Genomic DNA, 16,795 nt, shown 5'->3' with positions numbered 1-16,795 from the left:
TACAGATGCACACACAAGGGTGCATGAATGCACATGCCAAGCACTCTCACCCAAGCCCAAAAAACGAACCAAAATTGATTCCAAAAGTAAACAGTAACGTTTTCAAAAGATTGATTTCATGCACTGAAGATAATTGCATGACCCCCAAAAAAGTTATATGCTGTGGATCAATGCAGTATGAAACAACATTAACCTGAATAATGGCAGCACGCGACAACAAATCCATACAATTATTTCCATTGATGAAGCCAGGTAAACGGCTGCTGTCTCTGATACATTTGAAGGGTAAATCACATCACAGAACAGCTTTACACAGAGACATCAAACTGAAAAACATAATTGTACATTCTCCCGGCCCTCATACAGGGCCATTGGAGAAATCCCTCAGGCCTCATTATGTGTCTATTTTATTTATATTATGTGATGTGGAATCACATTACACTCCCACATTGGTCGCTGGCTGTCCTCTTGAAGGGCACTCATTCACTGTAAAGTGGATTGTTCATACAGTACTGTATCAATGCTGACATGGTGCTCCATTAAAAGTATCTATTCTAACGAGAACGATGGATGGCGGGACGGAGGAATGGAGATGGTTATGTTTTTTCAAATCAAATGACTTGTCACATGCACCAAGTACAACAGGTGTAGACCTTACAGTGAAATGCCTACTTTACAAGCCCTTAACCAACAGTGCAGTTTTCAGAAAATACCTATAGTACACTTTTTTTTTAAAGTAAGAGATAAGAACAAATAATTTAAGAGCAGCAGTAAATAACAATAGAGGGGCTATATACAGGAGGTATCGGTACACAGTCAATGTGCGGGGGCACCGGTGTCTTGGTAATTGAGGTAATATGTACATGTAGGTAGAGTTATTAAAGTGACTATGCAGGAAATAACAGAGAGTAGGAGCAGCGTAGAAGAGGGGTGGGGGGGGGGCATGCAAATAGTCCGGGTTGCCATTGATTAGCTGTTCAGGAGTCTTATAACTTGGGGGTAGAAGCTGCTGTTGCAGTCAAGCCGAATGTGCACATCACCCATTGATTACAAACGAAGATAGATGCCATGTGTTTTTCTCTTCACTAACTGCTGGAACTGTCATGGCCAACTGAGCTGTTGCTTTACAAACCATAGACAGGTCAGAGACAGGCCCAGTGACAAGTCCAGTGACAAGTGCGTCACACTCTGGTCCCGGTGAGGAGAGGTGTGACAGCGGCTGGACAGACAGGGTGCTGATGACTCAGCCCAGAGCCTCACTGCACTGAGAGCCACTTTTTGTGTCCCAAATTATACCCTATTTCTTTATAGTGCACTACTTTTGACCAGGGCACTATGTAGGAAATAGGGTGCCATTTGGGATGCAACCACTAAGATGTCACTGCACTGTGGGGACCGAAGTGTCAGCCAAATATCCCCCAGGCCCAGCGTCTGTCTGTCTGTTAGCCTGACCAGGTCTGTGACACAGTTCGTGCTCTCATACAGCTCTGCTCCATTGTAGCATGTGTCGTGACTCTCAACTTGACGGTGAAGCATAGTCTCTTGAATCTAGATTAGGTATTGTAATGAGCTTTTAGGCCAACCTATTCCAGAATTGGTTGCAATTTTTTTTCTCCTGTCATAAGTGTAAACAAAGCCAAAGTGTTATTAAGGTTACCTGTCTACTGTCAGATCATGTTTTTTAGTGTGTGTGTGTGTGTTACTCAGCTCAACTGTCAGAACATGTTCTGGTGGTTCTCCACAGCCTCCAGTAGTATCTTCTCAGGCAGGTCCATCTTCCAGCGCCACTCTGTGCCCACCGGGTTAGTGTGGTGTCTGTCGGGACAGATAGACAAGATCAGAAAGGACAGCTCTGTCTGTTCACACACATACACACACTGCCCCAGACCTGGCCTGTCTATCCCCAGTGGGGCTGGCTAAGTAACCAGACTGGTCTGGTGACCTCTTACGTCGGCCTGCCATGACCATTTTAGTCCCTCTCAGATCACCTAAAGGGCACAAGCTAACAGAAGTTTACACCATTTATTTTTAGACACTAGAGTTAAATGAAAGTACTGTAGGCACAAATGCAACAGGTGACAGTAAATATGGAAAACTATAACGTGAGGAAATCCACACACATCAGGGGCTCTGTATTCCACCTCACAGTTCACTAGACTAGAGAACATTCAGTCTACCCATCAGTTCTGGTGCCCCCTGCTGCTGAAGGACAGTAAGACAATACCTATGTGTCTGACAAGGTTCTGTTGTTGCCAATCGTCCCAGATAGGGACCTCAACTCAGACGGGACTATCACTACTGACAGCACCCCATTCACCAGAGGTTTGAACTGGCAGAGACATTTTCACAAAGGAGTTTTATTATCTTCATATTTTCAAAGGTTAGCCTGGTTCCAGATCTGTTTGTCCAGTCTTACAATAGGAGTTAGGAAGACAGCACACACAGATCAAAATATCTGCCCCCTCCAGTCACAAGCAATGTCACGTCACGTAATTCAGCTTCTAACCTCTCTCCCTTTGATTAGCACGATCATTAATCACCCACATGTTAATCATTAGCTGCCTCGTTAGCTTTTGGTTAGCTAAGCGATAGCATGGCCATCAATCAATGACGGGGTGAGGAGGGATACGAATATCTGGGGTTCTTTACTAAGTTCTGTATTCAGTCTGCCTATGACAATATTGTAATATGGTTCATTTTAAAATTATAGTTGGTAGAGCATGGTGTTTGCAACGCCAGCATGGTGTGTGCAACGCCAGGGTTGTGGGTTCGATTCCCAAGGGGGGCCAGTACAAAAAAAAAATATGCATGAAATGAAAATTAAATAAATGTATTCACTACTGTAAGTCGCTCTGGATAAGAGCGTCTGCTAAATGACTAAAATGTAAATGTAATGTAAATGTGATCGCGTTTGGTGTGGGGGGACAAAATAAATGTATGCACAATGGCGCACGCGCAGCCAGTTTGGATTCCGTGTGAGTTTTATGGGGGAGAAGGAGCTGGCGCAGAAGTTAAAACCAGTTAGCCTTAAGTTATTTCTGAAAAGTGAAAATCCGAAGAGATGGTATCAAGAGCAAGGTGGAGTTCGGTCCCTGGCTGCAAGAAATCTAGGGAAGAAGACACAAAATGTCACTGTTTTTCATAGATGGCTCGTAGCAATGAAAGAGAACTGTAAATTCGATGTAAACACTCCTACAGCCAATCTTGCCAATCTACGTGTGTGTAGTAGCCTTGCATTTCATTGACTACAGAAGAGATATACAATCGGAAATGGGGAAAAAACACCAAACTCAGACACAACGGTTCCTTCTCTATTCTACATTGTTGTATTCGGCGCAATTGACAAATAACATTTGATTTGTATTGCCATGCACTGGATATGGTACCGTGCCAAATTACAATAGGTGCTTATGAGAAAAGTTTCAAAGCGAGCATCTGGAGGTTGGTAATCTAATCATTGCAGTTTGAGTTGATCTTATTGTGTTGTAACCATTGCACCATATAATGTAGATATGGCCTGGATGCTCTACCGGTTAGCATGTGTGGCCTATCTTTATGACAAGGGGTTTGAAGAGATGAGACAGTAATTGTGTCACCTAACATTGCAGAATAGACAGAATAAAATGTAAGGTTGTTGCATTTTAATTACTTGTCTACTCGCTTATTTCATAATCAGAATCTCCAATGTCTGATGTGTGCGCTAGCCATGGTTTATTTTCATTTAACATTTCATGCTTTGAACGACTGTATATATCATGTTTTAGGGAAAACCTAGATGCAGACAGTGTCAAAGTAACAAACGTTTATTACTAGAACAGGGGGCAGGCAAAATGACAGGTCAAGAAGGGCAGGCAGAGGTCAGTAATCCAGATCAGAATCTAAAAGGCACAGGACGGCAGGCAGAATGGTCAAAACCGGGAAAACTTGAAAACAAGAACTAGGAAAAAGACAGGAGCAAGGGGGAAAACGCTGGTAAGCTTGACGAACGAAACGAACTGGCAAGTGAAACAGAGAACACAGGTTTTACACAGGGGATAATGAGGAGAGATGGTGGGGGGTGGAGACAAGCACAAAGACAGGTGAAACAGATCAGGGTGTGACAGTTTTGCAATGCGTGAACTACATGGCCCCAGGTAGGCCTATTTGGTTGCATGTAGTCTGGTCTATTGTGTATTCGTAACCTCCACCTCCCCTGTCGATAGTGGCCATGAGTATCCTAACAATATAATTACTTTTAGCCCCATGGCCATAAAACATTCATTAGATATTATAAACATGGTATCACATTATACTTGTGTTAGGATGGAAGTTTTGCTTTGTCAATACACATAAGAAGAATAATTTGGCATATAACCCATACTATAAAAACAATCAATTCCTTTCACGTTTAGAATTGTATATATAACGAACTACCATTGTGTCACAAATAACTGTGAGGTCAATGACCCCAACTCACTCGCCGATTCTGGCCTCAATAGATTGGTCTTCAAAGAACCAAGCAACAGCAAGCTCCTCTGGCACCCATGTGAGTTGATGTTGTCAACTGGATATTTTCACACATTTTCCTGATGTGTTGCCTAGCCATGGCGTATCAGCATGACAACATTTCAGGCAACTGTATAGCCAACTGTCATTTACTCCTGAGGTACTGACCTGTTGCACCATCTACAACCACTGTGATTAATATGTGAACATCCTGGTCATCTATAAATGTTTGAAAATCATTTTAGAACAATCTGGCATAAATGGCAATGTACTCTTATCTCCACCCGGCACAGCCAGAAGAGGACTGGCCACCCCTCACAGCCTTGTTCCTCTCTAGGTTTCTGTCTTTCTAGGGAGTTTTTCGTAGCCACCGTCCATCTACATATTCATTGCTTGCTGTTTGTGGTTTTAGGCTGGATTTCTGTATAGCCCTTATGCTGATGTAAAAAGGCTGTTATAAATACTTTTGATTGATTGATTGCGTGGAATACCTTGGCCCAAGATCCACCTGGGGTATATGATTGCCCATAGTCTGGTGTGTTTATTTGTATTTATTTATTTTTGCAGTCACAGTACCTAACCTGACACACAACACACACACACACACACACACACACACACACACACACACACACACACACACACACACACACACATACAGTGCATTCTGAAAATATGCAGACCCCTTCCCTTTTTCCACATTTTGTTACATTACAGCCTTATTCAAAAATGGATTACATTTTTTTTTAAATACTCAATCTACACACAATACCCCAAAATGACAGATTTTTTTGCAAATGTATTAAAAATGAAAAACAGGTTTTCAGACCTTTTGCTATGAGACTGGAAATCGAGCTCAGTTGCATCCTGTTACCATTGATCATCCTTGAGATGTTTCTACAACTTGATTGGAGTCCACCTGTGGTCCATTCAATCGATTGGACATGATTTGGAAAGGCACCCACCTGTCTATATAAGGTCCCACAGTTGGCAGTGCATGTCAGAGCAAAAACCAAGCGATGTGGTCGAAGAAATTGTTTGTAGAGCTCCGAGAAAGGATTGTGTCGAGGCACAGATCTGGGGAAGGGTACCAAAACATTTCTGCAGAATTGAAGGTCCCCAAAAACATAGTGGCCTCCATAATTCTTAAATGGAAGAAGTTTGGAACCACCAAGACACTTCCTAGAGCTGGCCGACTGGGCAAACTGAGCAATCGGGGGAGAAAGGCCTTTATCAGGTAGGTGACCAAGAACCCGATGGTCACTCTGACAGAGCTCCAGAGTTCCTCTGTGGAGATGTGAGAACTTTCCAGAAGGACAACAATCTCTGCAGCACTCCACCAATCAGGTTTTTATGACAGAGTGGCAAGACGGAAGCTACTCCTTAGTAAAAGGCACATGACAGCCCGCTTGGAGTTTTTTTTAAAAGGCACCTAAAGGACTCTCAGACCATGAGAAACAACATTCTCTGGTCTGATGAAACCAAGATTGAACTCTTTGGCCTGAATGCCAAGCATCACGTCTGGAAGAAACCTGGAACCATCCCTACGGTGAAGCATGGTGGTGGCAGCATCATGCTGTGGGGATGTTTTTCAGCGGCAGGGACTGGGAGACTAGTCAGGATCGAGGGAAAGTTGAACAGAGCAAAATACAGAGAGATCCTTGATGAAAACCTGCTCCAGAGCACTTAGGACCTCAGCCAAGACAACGCAGGAGTGGCTTCGAGACAAGTCTCTGAATGTCCTTGAGAGGCCTAGCCAGAGCCTGGACTTGAACCCGATCGAACATCTCTGGAGAGACCTGGAAGTAGTTGTGCAGCCAAAGGTGCTTCAACAAAGTACTGAGTAAAGGGGCTGAATACTTATGTAAATGTGATATTTCATTATTTATTTTTTTTGAATACATTTGCAAACATTTCTAGAAAATGTTTTTTACTTTGTCATTACTGTGTATTGTGTGTAGATTGATTAAAAAATGTAATCAATTTTAGAATAAGGTTGTAACAAATGGTGTAAAAAGTCAAGGGATCTGAATACTTTTCGAATGGACTCTACCTGTAACTTTGACTATTCACAAGTCCTTGGAGTCTTCCACTTCCTTAAAACCAGTGTAGACCCCATAAGGCGATAGATATTTGGCTCGGATGGCATTTACCACGCAGGATGGGACTGGAACCCCGACTCCTGGACCCAGTGTCTTACCACAGAGGCCTTACCACGGAGGACACACCATAGTGCTCTCCAAGCAGCACGTTAAGATATGGCAGCCCTTTTTGGCTTGGAGGCGAAAGAAACACACACATATTATAGGCAAGGTGCTGGCTAGCGGAGTAGAACACTTGAAAAATTAAAGGGAGAGCCGCACACTCTAGTAGCTCAGATGTAATAATTTAATAACCAACGTTTCGACAGACAAGATGTCTTCATCAGGGTATAAGGACAAACACTGCGGGATGACTAGTTTATATAGTGTCAAAGGACACACACAGGTGTCTGTAATCATTGGCAGGTGTGGCCTGATATCATTGGTTAATTCTAAAAATAACATACCAAAAACATGAAAGGATAGCATACGATCATAGATACAATTTGTCTACATAGGCCTTCAAACATTTACAATAGCAAAATCACAATAATCACAAGAATGGCTTCAGAATGGCTTTACGTCTACGTTAAGACCGAAGGGAGCAAGGGTCTTTAAATTAAAGATCCAGGCAGCCTCTCATTTTAACAATAAATTGTCGAGGTCACCCCCTCTCCTAGGGAGGGTGACCAGTTCGATGCTGATATAATGTAGGGATGAAATCGAGTGGTTTGGCTTATCTTTCACATGAAGATGGGTAACACAACCTGCAACCCACCCTGATCCAAAGTAATTATTTTTAATGGAGCATAATCCATAATCACATATCAATAAAGCATGTTGCCAATTCCTGTTGTGTTCTGTTTTTTCTATTTTTGTTTTTCTGTCTTCTGTTGGGGCTGGGGGGTATTATATTGTTTGCTGTCATTATCTGTCTGTTTGTAAAACTGAAAATTCATAAACAAAATATAAAAAGTACCATTCAACGATACATCAGCATCCCTCCAGTAGTTTTCTTCATCACTCGCAAGTATTTTGTTGTCAGACATGTTTGTAGGTTGTTGTTTACTTCTTAAAACTAATCTGTAACACCATGCTACTGTCTTCACTTTTCCTCAGAAAAAAAAACTAGCCTCTGATTGTGAATAAGGGCCTTACGTGCAGTTTTTATGTAAAGGGATTCCTCCACGAGAGCGCACATACACAGTTACCTATCTCTGCTGTTGCAGTCTGCCATATAAAATTAATGATATAAAATAATCGCAATCGTTTTAGGTGGAAAACTACACATTTTCTGATAGGGGAAAAAGGCAAACGTCACCTACCTAGTTTCAGTGTATGGAATCACTTGGGAAATGTTGGATTTTAGGTACGCTTCCCCTTTAATAGACCAATAAGAAAGAGTTCCAAACCTCTCTGCCAATAACGGAGTTTTCCATTTTCCCCTCCCCACTCAGACCACTCCCAGACAATTATTGCTTAAGAAATTGCTCTTGCTAAGAAGCTATTTTTGTTTCTTGACTATTTTGAATGAAAACAAATCACAGTAAGATACAGTATTTAACTCTTACCCAGAAATGATTTGATAGTGAGAAAAACAGCTGCATTGATCCTTTAAATCTAGAATCCTTAGTTACGCCATCCATTTTTGGGTGTATAAATTTGTGATATATAAGAGCTTAGTTCAATTGTTGTACCAAAATAAATGCTTTTTTTACTCCAATGTTTGTAAACAATGTACATGTGATCAAACACTGTATAGCCTCAAAACATGGTTAAAATTATAATTTTGATATGATGGATGGTCAGTCTATGCATTTGAGAGTGGTTACATTTCTCCAGGCCTGTCCCTCAGCTTTTTACCAAAACAGAGGCGGGGTAACCAATTTGTTATATTCTACAAAAATCAATGGATACATATCATTAATTTATAAGTCCAAAAATGTATGTAGCTACTGCAGATCCCTTTTTAAGAGCCTCCTTCTAATAACAGGTGAATCTGGACTCCTACACCCGAGAGGTCACCAAGGAGAACCTGCAGAGCACCTCGGCATTGACCTTTGACCTGGCCCAGAACAGGATCTATGGCCTCATGGAGAAAGACCCCTACCCTCGCTTCCTGCACTCGGACCTCTACAGGGACTTGACCAACCAAAAGAGGTTCAACGCCATGGTGCCAGATCTGCCCTGAGTTGGAAGAGAGATTGAGGACATTGGATGACTTGGAGCCCTGGTTCGTGTTCATTAGAGGGATGGACATTGGAGAGCTGTGCCCAGGTGACATTCACGTTGTCTAAATTGGTTTAGATAATGGTTTGGTACTATTTTTGTCAGTGTTATATTTACCTCATCTGATTCTCCATGGGCATTTTCCCAACCTGGTTCTGTGGTCATTGGTTTCTGACGAGTTAATAAACATTTTTTTTGGAACAAATACAGCTCCCATATCCTCATGGGCCTTCCTGTTTGTGGCATAGCACAAACCTTCACTGCCTTCTATTTCTGTGTGTAACACAGGCAGATTTCTGACACTTCACTATTCCAAAGACTATAAGATGCTATACACTAGATCTAGGAGGTGTTCAACATAGCCAAGAGGCCATCCAGTGTATTCAAACCGTTGTGCAATCCACAAACATGGTGCAATGAAATCCCCCCCCCCCCCCCCAAAAAAAATAAAAATAAAAATTATACAAGCAATCCTATATGATCTTTTAATATTTCAACATTGGAAGCTCTACAAGGTGGTTGCCCCTGCTTACAGAAAACCTTGACCATCAGCATTCAGATTCTAAGTGCAACATGAATGTTTTATGTACAGTGCCTTCAGAAACTATTCACACAACCTTTTCCTCATTTGAGATTAAAATGTATTTAATTGTAATTTTTTTGTCAACGATTTACACAATACTCGAACATATGTACAAAAATATAAATAAATATAAAAGGAAAATTAAACACTAATATATCTTGATTAGTATTCAACCCCCTGAGTCAATACCTGTTAGAATCACCTTTGGAAGCGATTACAGCTGTGAGCCTTTCTGGGTAAGTCTCTAAGAGCTTTCTACACCTAGATTGTGGAACATTTGCCATTCTTTACAAAAGTAGACAAGCTCTGTCAAATAGTTTATTGATCATTGCTAGACGACCATTTTCAGGTCTTGCCATAGATTTAAAAATATTTTAAGTCAAAACCGTAACTCAGCCACTCAGGAACTTTCATGATCTTCTTGGTAAGCAACGCCAGTGTAGATTTTGCCTTCTGTTTTAGGTTATTGTCCTGCTGAAAGGTGAATTCATAGCCCAGTATTTGATGGAAAGCAGACTGAACCAGGTTTTCCCTTGGAAATGTTGCCTGTGCTTAGCTCAAACTCCCCAGTCCTTAACAAATACAAGCATACCCATAACATGATGCAGCCACAACTATAGAGTTGAAGTCAGAAGTTTACATACACCTTAGCTAAATCCGTTTGAACTCAGTTTCTTTTCACAATTCCTGACGTTTAATCCTAGTAAAAATTCCCTGTCTTAGGTCAGTTAGGATCACCACTTTATTTTAAGAATGTGAAATGTCAGAATAATAGTAGAGAGAATTATTTATTTCAGCTTTTATTTCTTTCATAACATTCCCAGTGGGTCAGAAGTTTACATACACTCAATTAGTACTTGGCAGCATTGCCTTTAAATTGTTTAACTTGGGTCAAACACTTTGGGTAGCCTTCCACAAGCTTCCCACAATAAGTTGGGTGAATTTTGGCCCATTCCTCCTGACAGAGCTGGTGTAACTGAGTCAGGTTTGTAGGCCTCCTTGCTTGCACACGCTTTTTCAGTTCTAACCACACATTTTCTATAGGTTGAGGTCAGGGCTTTGTGATAGCCACTCCAATACCTTGACTTTGTTGTCCTTAATCCATTTTGCCACAACTTTGGAAGTATGCTTGGGGTCATTGTCCGTTTGGAAGACCCATTTGCGACCAAGCTTTAACTTCCTGACTGATGTCTTGAGATGTTGCTTCAATATATCCACATAATTTTCCGTCCTCATGATGCCATCTATTTTGTGAAGTGCACCAGTCCCTCCTGCAGCAAAGCACCCCCACAACATGATGCTGCCACCCCTGTGCTTCATGGTTGGGATGGTGTTCTTCAGCTTGCAAGCCTCCCCCTTTTTCCTCCAAACATAACGCTGATCATTATGGCCAAACAGTTCTATTTTTGTTTCATCAGACCAGAGGGGGGGAAAAAAGTACGATCTTTGTCCCCATGTGCAGTTGCAAACCGTAGTCTGGCTTTTTTTATGGCGGTTTTGGAGCAGTGGCTTCTTCCTTGCTGAGCAGCCTTTCAGGTTATGTCGATATACGACTTGTTTTACTGTGGATATAGATATATTTCTACCCGTTTCCTCCAGCATCTTCACAAGGTCCTTTGCTGTTGTTCTGGGATTGATTTGCACTTTTCACACTAAAGTACGTTCATCTCTAGGAGACAGAATGCGTCTCCTTCCTGAGTGGTATGACGGCTGCGTGGTCCCATGGTTTTTATACTTGCGCACTATTGTTTGTACAGATGAACGTGGTACCTTCATGCATTTGGAAATTGCTCCCAAGGCTGAACCAGAGTTGTGGAGGTCTACAATTTTGTTTCTTGGCTGATTTATTTTGATTTTCCCATGATGTCAAGCAAAGAGGCACTGAGTTTGAACGTCGGCCTTGAAATACATCCACAGGTACACCTCCAATTGACTCAAATGATGTCAATTAGCCTATCAGAAGCTTCTAAAGCCATGACATAATTTTCTGGAATTTTCCAAGCTGTTTAAAGGCACAGTCAACTTAGTATATGTAAACTTCTGACCCACTGGAATTGTGATATAGTGAGTTATAAGTGAAATAATATGTAAACAATTGTTGGAAAAATTACTTGTCATGCACAAAGTAGATGTCCTAACGGACTTGCCAAAATTAGTTTGTTAACAAGAAATTTGTGGAGTGGTTTAAAAACGAGTTTTAATGACTCCAACCTAAGTGTATATAAACTTCCGACTTTAACTGTACCTGAAAAAATGGAGAGTGGTACTAAGTAATGTGTTGTATTGGATTTGCCTGAAACATAACACTTTGTATTCAGGACAAACAATTACTCTGCCTCTTTTCTTGCAGTATTACTTTAGTGCCTTGTTGCAAACAGGATGCATGTTTTGTAATATTTTTTATTCTGCACAGACTTCCTTCTTTTCACTCTGTCATTTAGGTTAGTATTGTGGAGTAACTACAATGTTGATCTATCCTTAGTTTTCTCATGATGTGAGAAAACTGAGGATCACAGCCATTAAACTCTGTTTTTTATGTCACCATTGACCTCATTGTGAAATCCCTGAATGTTTTCCTTCCTCTCCAGCAACTAAGTTAGAATGGACTTCTGTGTCTTTGTAGTGACTGGGTGTATTGATACACCATCCGAAGTGTAACTAATAACTTCTCCATGCTTAAAGGGATATTCCATTTTTTTTTTTTTACTTGCTCGACTGAGGGACCTTACAGATAATTGTATGTGTTGTGTACACAAATCAGGTAGTCATTCAAAAAATCATGTTAACTTCTTTGGGATAGGGGGCAGTATTTTCACGTCCGGATAAAAAACGTACCCGAATTAATCTGGTTACTACTCCTGCCTATAAACTTGAATATGCATATAATTAGTAGATTTGGATAGAAAACACTCTAACGTTTCTAAAACTGTTTGAATGGTATCTGTGAGTATAACAGAACTCATATGGCAGGCCAAAACCTGAGAAGATTTCAAGCAGGAAGTGGCCTGTCTGAGAAGTAGTGTTTCATCTTGGCTCTTTTTATTGAAGACTCAGGATCTGTGCAATAACGTGACACTTCCTACGGCTTCCATAGGGTCTCAGAGCCCGGGAAAAAGCTGAACGATATCGAGGCAGGCTCTGGCTGAAACACTTTATCGCTTTTGGCATGTGGCCACTCAGAGTACTATGGGCTTAGGCGCGTGCCCGCTTCGACCGAATGCTTTCTTTTCCTTTGTCTGTTTACCTAAAAGCAGATTCCCGGTCGGAATATTATCGCTTTTTTACGAGAAAAATTGCATAAAAATTGATTTTCAACAGCAGTTGACATGCTTCGAAGTACGGTAATGGAATATTTAGAATTTTTTTGTCACAAATTGCGCCATGCTTGCCACCCTTATTTACCCTTTAGGATAGTGTCTAGAACGCACGAACAAAACGCCGCTATTTGGATATAACGATGGATTATTTTGGACCAAACCAACATTTGTTATTGAAGTAGATGTCCTGGGAGTGCATTCTGACGAAGACAACAAAGGTAATAACATTTTTCTTATAGTAAATCTGACTTTGATGAGTGCTAAACTTGCTGGGTGTCTAAATAGCTAGCCCTGTGATGCCGGGCTATCTACTGCGTGTCACACGACGTAATTTTGAATATTGATTAGCTCCCAATGTGTTTATTCTAGAGACTTACTGTTTCTTTCCATGGCCGCAGCTCAATCCCCTCTTTCCACTGATATAAAGCTTGGCCTATTTCATAATATAGGGTTTGTGAAAGCGGTGTTTTTCTACACATGAGAGGATCCAGACAAGAAAATTGTCACAAAATCCTATTTAAAAACCCAAGCCTTTTGAGCTGGCAACTCATACGACCCCATCAAAGAGAAGACTCACAAACATGACAATGTCGTTTGTTTTGCTTTATGGCAGTCGTATAAACTTTGACACCCACGTCCTTATTCCAAAGATGTCGTCTCACAGAAGTCTGAACCGTTTGCGCTACAAACTAATAGTCACCAACATCAACAGATAAGACTCTCACAAACATTTAGCACTCACACAAGCTTCAGGGGCGTCATCGGAAGTTAACCTGTGAAAATGGCACAACATGAATCGGGTATAAAAAGTGCCATAAACAAAGTGACTAAATATGGGTATAGATGTATAAAAAAAAATGTTTGCTTATATCTCCTACATATAGACCCAGTCGGTATTAGATGCACCGTCGCGGCCCAGCCTGCCTGTGGGGGAAAACAAACTGTGGTAACCTAGGTTACTCTATTGGCTCACAGCAAAAACTTGACCTTTTTCAAACACAGTTTTGTTGTTGTCTGGTTGTTTTAGTCAATTACAAAACTACATTTAAGAAAAGTACAACATGTATAAAGATAACTTTTCAGCATTGCCTGCTCCATAGCATTCTCACTACTTAGAAAGATGTACTATTGTAGGGCTTCCCTCATGCCCCTTTTCATGACGAAGCTAGCAGCCATGCGAGCGAGCGTGTGTGTGTGTGTGTGTGTGTGTGTGTGTGTGTGTGTGTGTGTGTGTGTGTGTGTGTGTGTGTGTGTGTGTGTGTGTGTGTGTGTGTGTGCTAGCTAGCTACCGACCGGAACATTAAGCAAGCCAAGACCAACAACACAAACAAACTGACTATACAGATACAAGTAGTGGGTGGAGTTACAAACTGACTGTACTAAAGAAGTTAAAAGTCTTACCTGTGATGAAATGTTTTCCACACACATAGCTACGTGTAGCCTACTTGGACACAGAGTCCCCACATTTCCCACTCTCCTACGCTGAATAGCCTGAAGCCACAGGGCTCTTCTCGCAGGCTCTATTTTCCTACATGGGAGCATTGAAAAATCAACGACGAAGTTCACTCTTTTACAATGGGAATATTTGTTTTCCCCAATTTGTGAGCGTGGTCGAGGGGAATTCCTTATTATTACGTGACTATTGACTCGAACTAAAGGACAGACATTTCAAAAACGTATTCCTTTTGATTTATTTTTGGGCTGTTTTGCCATTTATGAATCTGTTATCAATGTGTTTCTATGGGCTATAGCAGTAAAAGTCAAATTCAATATTTTATCAAATAATTGTTTTAAATATTTGTTTTTATACCTACAGGGGTCCTAAAAAGCTTTTTAGCTAAATGATCCATGGTATCTTAAAACAATTCCATATGTTAGCTTAGTAGATAACGCGAACTTAGGCTTAGACCAGACGTTTAAATAAAATGACTGATAAGTGCAGCGACTGTAGATTCTGACCTTGTATCATTTTAATTGTCAGTTCCTATTCAATGGATGCAAAGAGATTTACTGATCGTTTTACTGTATTTCTTAATGTATTGTTGACATTAACTTCAATGCAGTATGACCACAATGTTACTTTTGTTCTCCGCCATTATTAGGCAAAATAAAGTACTCTGTGAAATGGCTGTTGCTTTAGACACATATAAAAATAAATATATATATATATATATATATATATATATATATATTTTAAATGTATGTCGGTCTAATCTTGTTATTGTCATGTCAGACTAGTTTTGTTTTTATAAATACCAAAATACAATAAATTCAAGTATAACATGGCCTCGTATCATTTAATTGCATAAAATGTCAAGCTATTCCACAGCCCAAAGGACACTGGAAGTTGTGGTTAGTGTCCTCACTAAGATTAGAAGGTTCGATCCCAGGTCGAGATGTACTTTAAAGATGGGTCCCGATGCCTCTCTGCTTGGCATTAAGGAGATGGATTGAGGGTAAGTCCCTGCATTAGACTACTGTCCTGTCCAGGGGGTACATCAAGCTGCTAAATGCTACAGAAACAGGAGATAGCCTCCTGCCCTATGGGCCATTTGGCCCAGACAAAGGGCTTTGTAATTGCTACTGCACCTGCATATTGGGCCAGCTGGTGGACGCGACTATGTGTACTGTCACCTACAGAACACTAGAGGGCAGTGACAATCCTACAATAGGAATGACTACAACAAAGACAGTAGATAAATGTGCATCAGTAACTTTCTCACTCATTTACCAAAATAATCTGAAATGCAACCAAAACTAACAGCAAATGCATCCAACAACATTTGTAGAGTCACAAGCTTGATGTAGTCCATGTGTGCTATGAATATGGGACCAAATACTCAACTTTTTATTACTTTAATACACATTTTATCACTTCAAATCCAAAGTGCTGGAAGACAGAGCCACTGTCACTGTCCCAATACTTCTGGAGCTCACTGTATATCCGCCTCAGGTCAAATTTAGGGCCAGCACTATGCAATTGCAATTCACTTGAAAACAATTACTTGAAGGTATTTCTACAAGTTTAGGAAAGACGAGAGGTTTAAATATACATTTACCTGAACTTGAGGACATAAGTTCAAGTAATATTATTTGTAGACAGCACACAAACTGAGGATTGGGTGTCCTCCAGACCAGTATCCATCTAGCCAACCATTTTCCTGAGATACTGATTTCTCCGCCTGCACCCTACACTCTGGTCTGATGTGGAAACAAGTTCAAGTCAGGACGTGCAGGACACAGAGTTTCCTGTTCAACTGGTGTTTTTTCCCCGGCTGCGTGGGAATAGGTTTTGGCAAACTACACTCTTTGAAAAAAGGGTTCCAAAAGGATTCTTCAGCTGTCCCGATAAGAAAACACTTTTTGGTTCCATGTAAAACCCTCTGTGGAAAGGGTTATACATGGATCCGAAAAGGGTTCTACCTGGAACCAAAACTGGTTCTTCAAAGGGTTCTCCTATGAGGACAGCCGAAGAACCCTCTTAGGTTCTAGATAGCACCTAGTGGGGAGTAAACGTAAATGTTCTAGGGGGGTGTACAATCTCTTTTCTTTTTAAATACAACATTTATTGCTCATGATTCCTTGCTGACTGAGTGACTCTTAGGGTGCATCCCAAATGGCATCCTATTCCCTATAAAGTGCACTATGGGTCCTGGTCAAAAGTAGTGCACGACAGGGATAGGATGCCATTTGGAGGACACTACAGACTTGGCTGCGGCTTTATTTATTTATTTATACAATTGTGAAACTCTCCAAGTTGTAAAACTTCAGGAAACTTTTGTTGATTTCTATGTTTGAGAAGCGAGGAGGAGACAATACAGCAACAATTAAGCAGTGTAGCAATGTTCCTACTGTAACTCTGGGTCCAGCGGAGTAGACTGAACCAAGAGTGGAGTTTTTTTTTGTTTGACAAACACTGAGTTTATAATAGTGTTTCACCTCAAGGATCTATGCTCCAATCTGAAGAACCGACTTCATCCACAACGTTATATTCCATTTTGTTGGACGATACTTTTCCGTGTTCACATGCATACATTTACATTTACATTTAAGTCATTTAGCAGACACTCTTATCCAGAGCGACTTACAAATTGGTGCAT

General features: G+C 40.9%; 1 protein-coding gene across 1 annotated transcript in view; it reads left to right on the top strand.

Moving 5' to 3' along the window:
- Window positions 1–11,919, top strand: part of rgs3b (regulator of G protein signaling 3b) — a 96,148-nt gene extending 84,229 nt beyond the window's left edge. Inside the window, exon 16 of the mRNA XM_045708484.2 lies at window positions 8,560–11,919. Coding sequence (XP_045564440.2) covers window positions 8,560–8,757 — 198 coding nt within the window. The 3' untranslated portion in view covers window positions 8,758–11,919. The remainder of the gene's footprint in view (window positions 1–8,559) is intronic.
- The last annotated feature ends 4,876 nt before the right edge of the window (window positions 11,920–16,795 follow it).

Source organism: Salmo salar, chromosome 26, assembly GCF_965601325.2.
Source record: "Salmo salar chromosome 26, fSalSal1, whole genome shotgun sequence".
NCBI lineage: Eukaryota > Metazoa > Chordata > Actinopteri > Salmoniformes > Salmonidae > Salmo > Salmo salar.
Note: the sequence above shows the minus strand (reverse complement) of the source record. Positions and strands in the feature narration are given on the sequence as shown.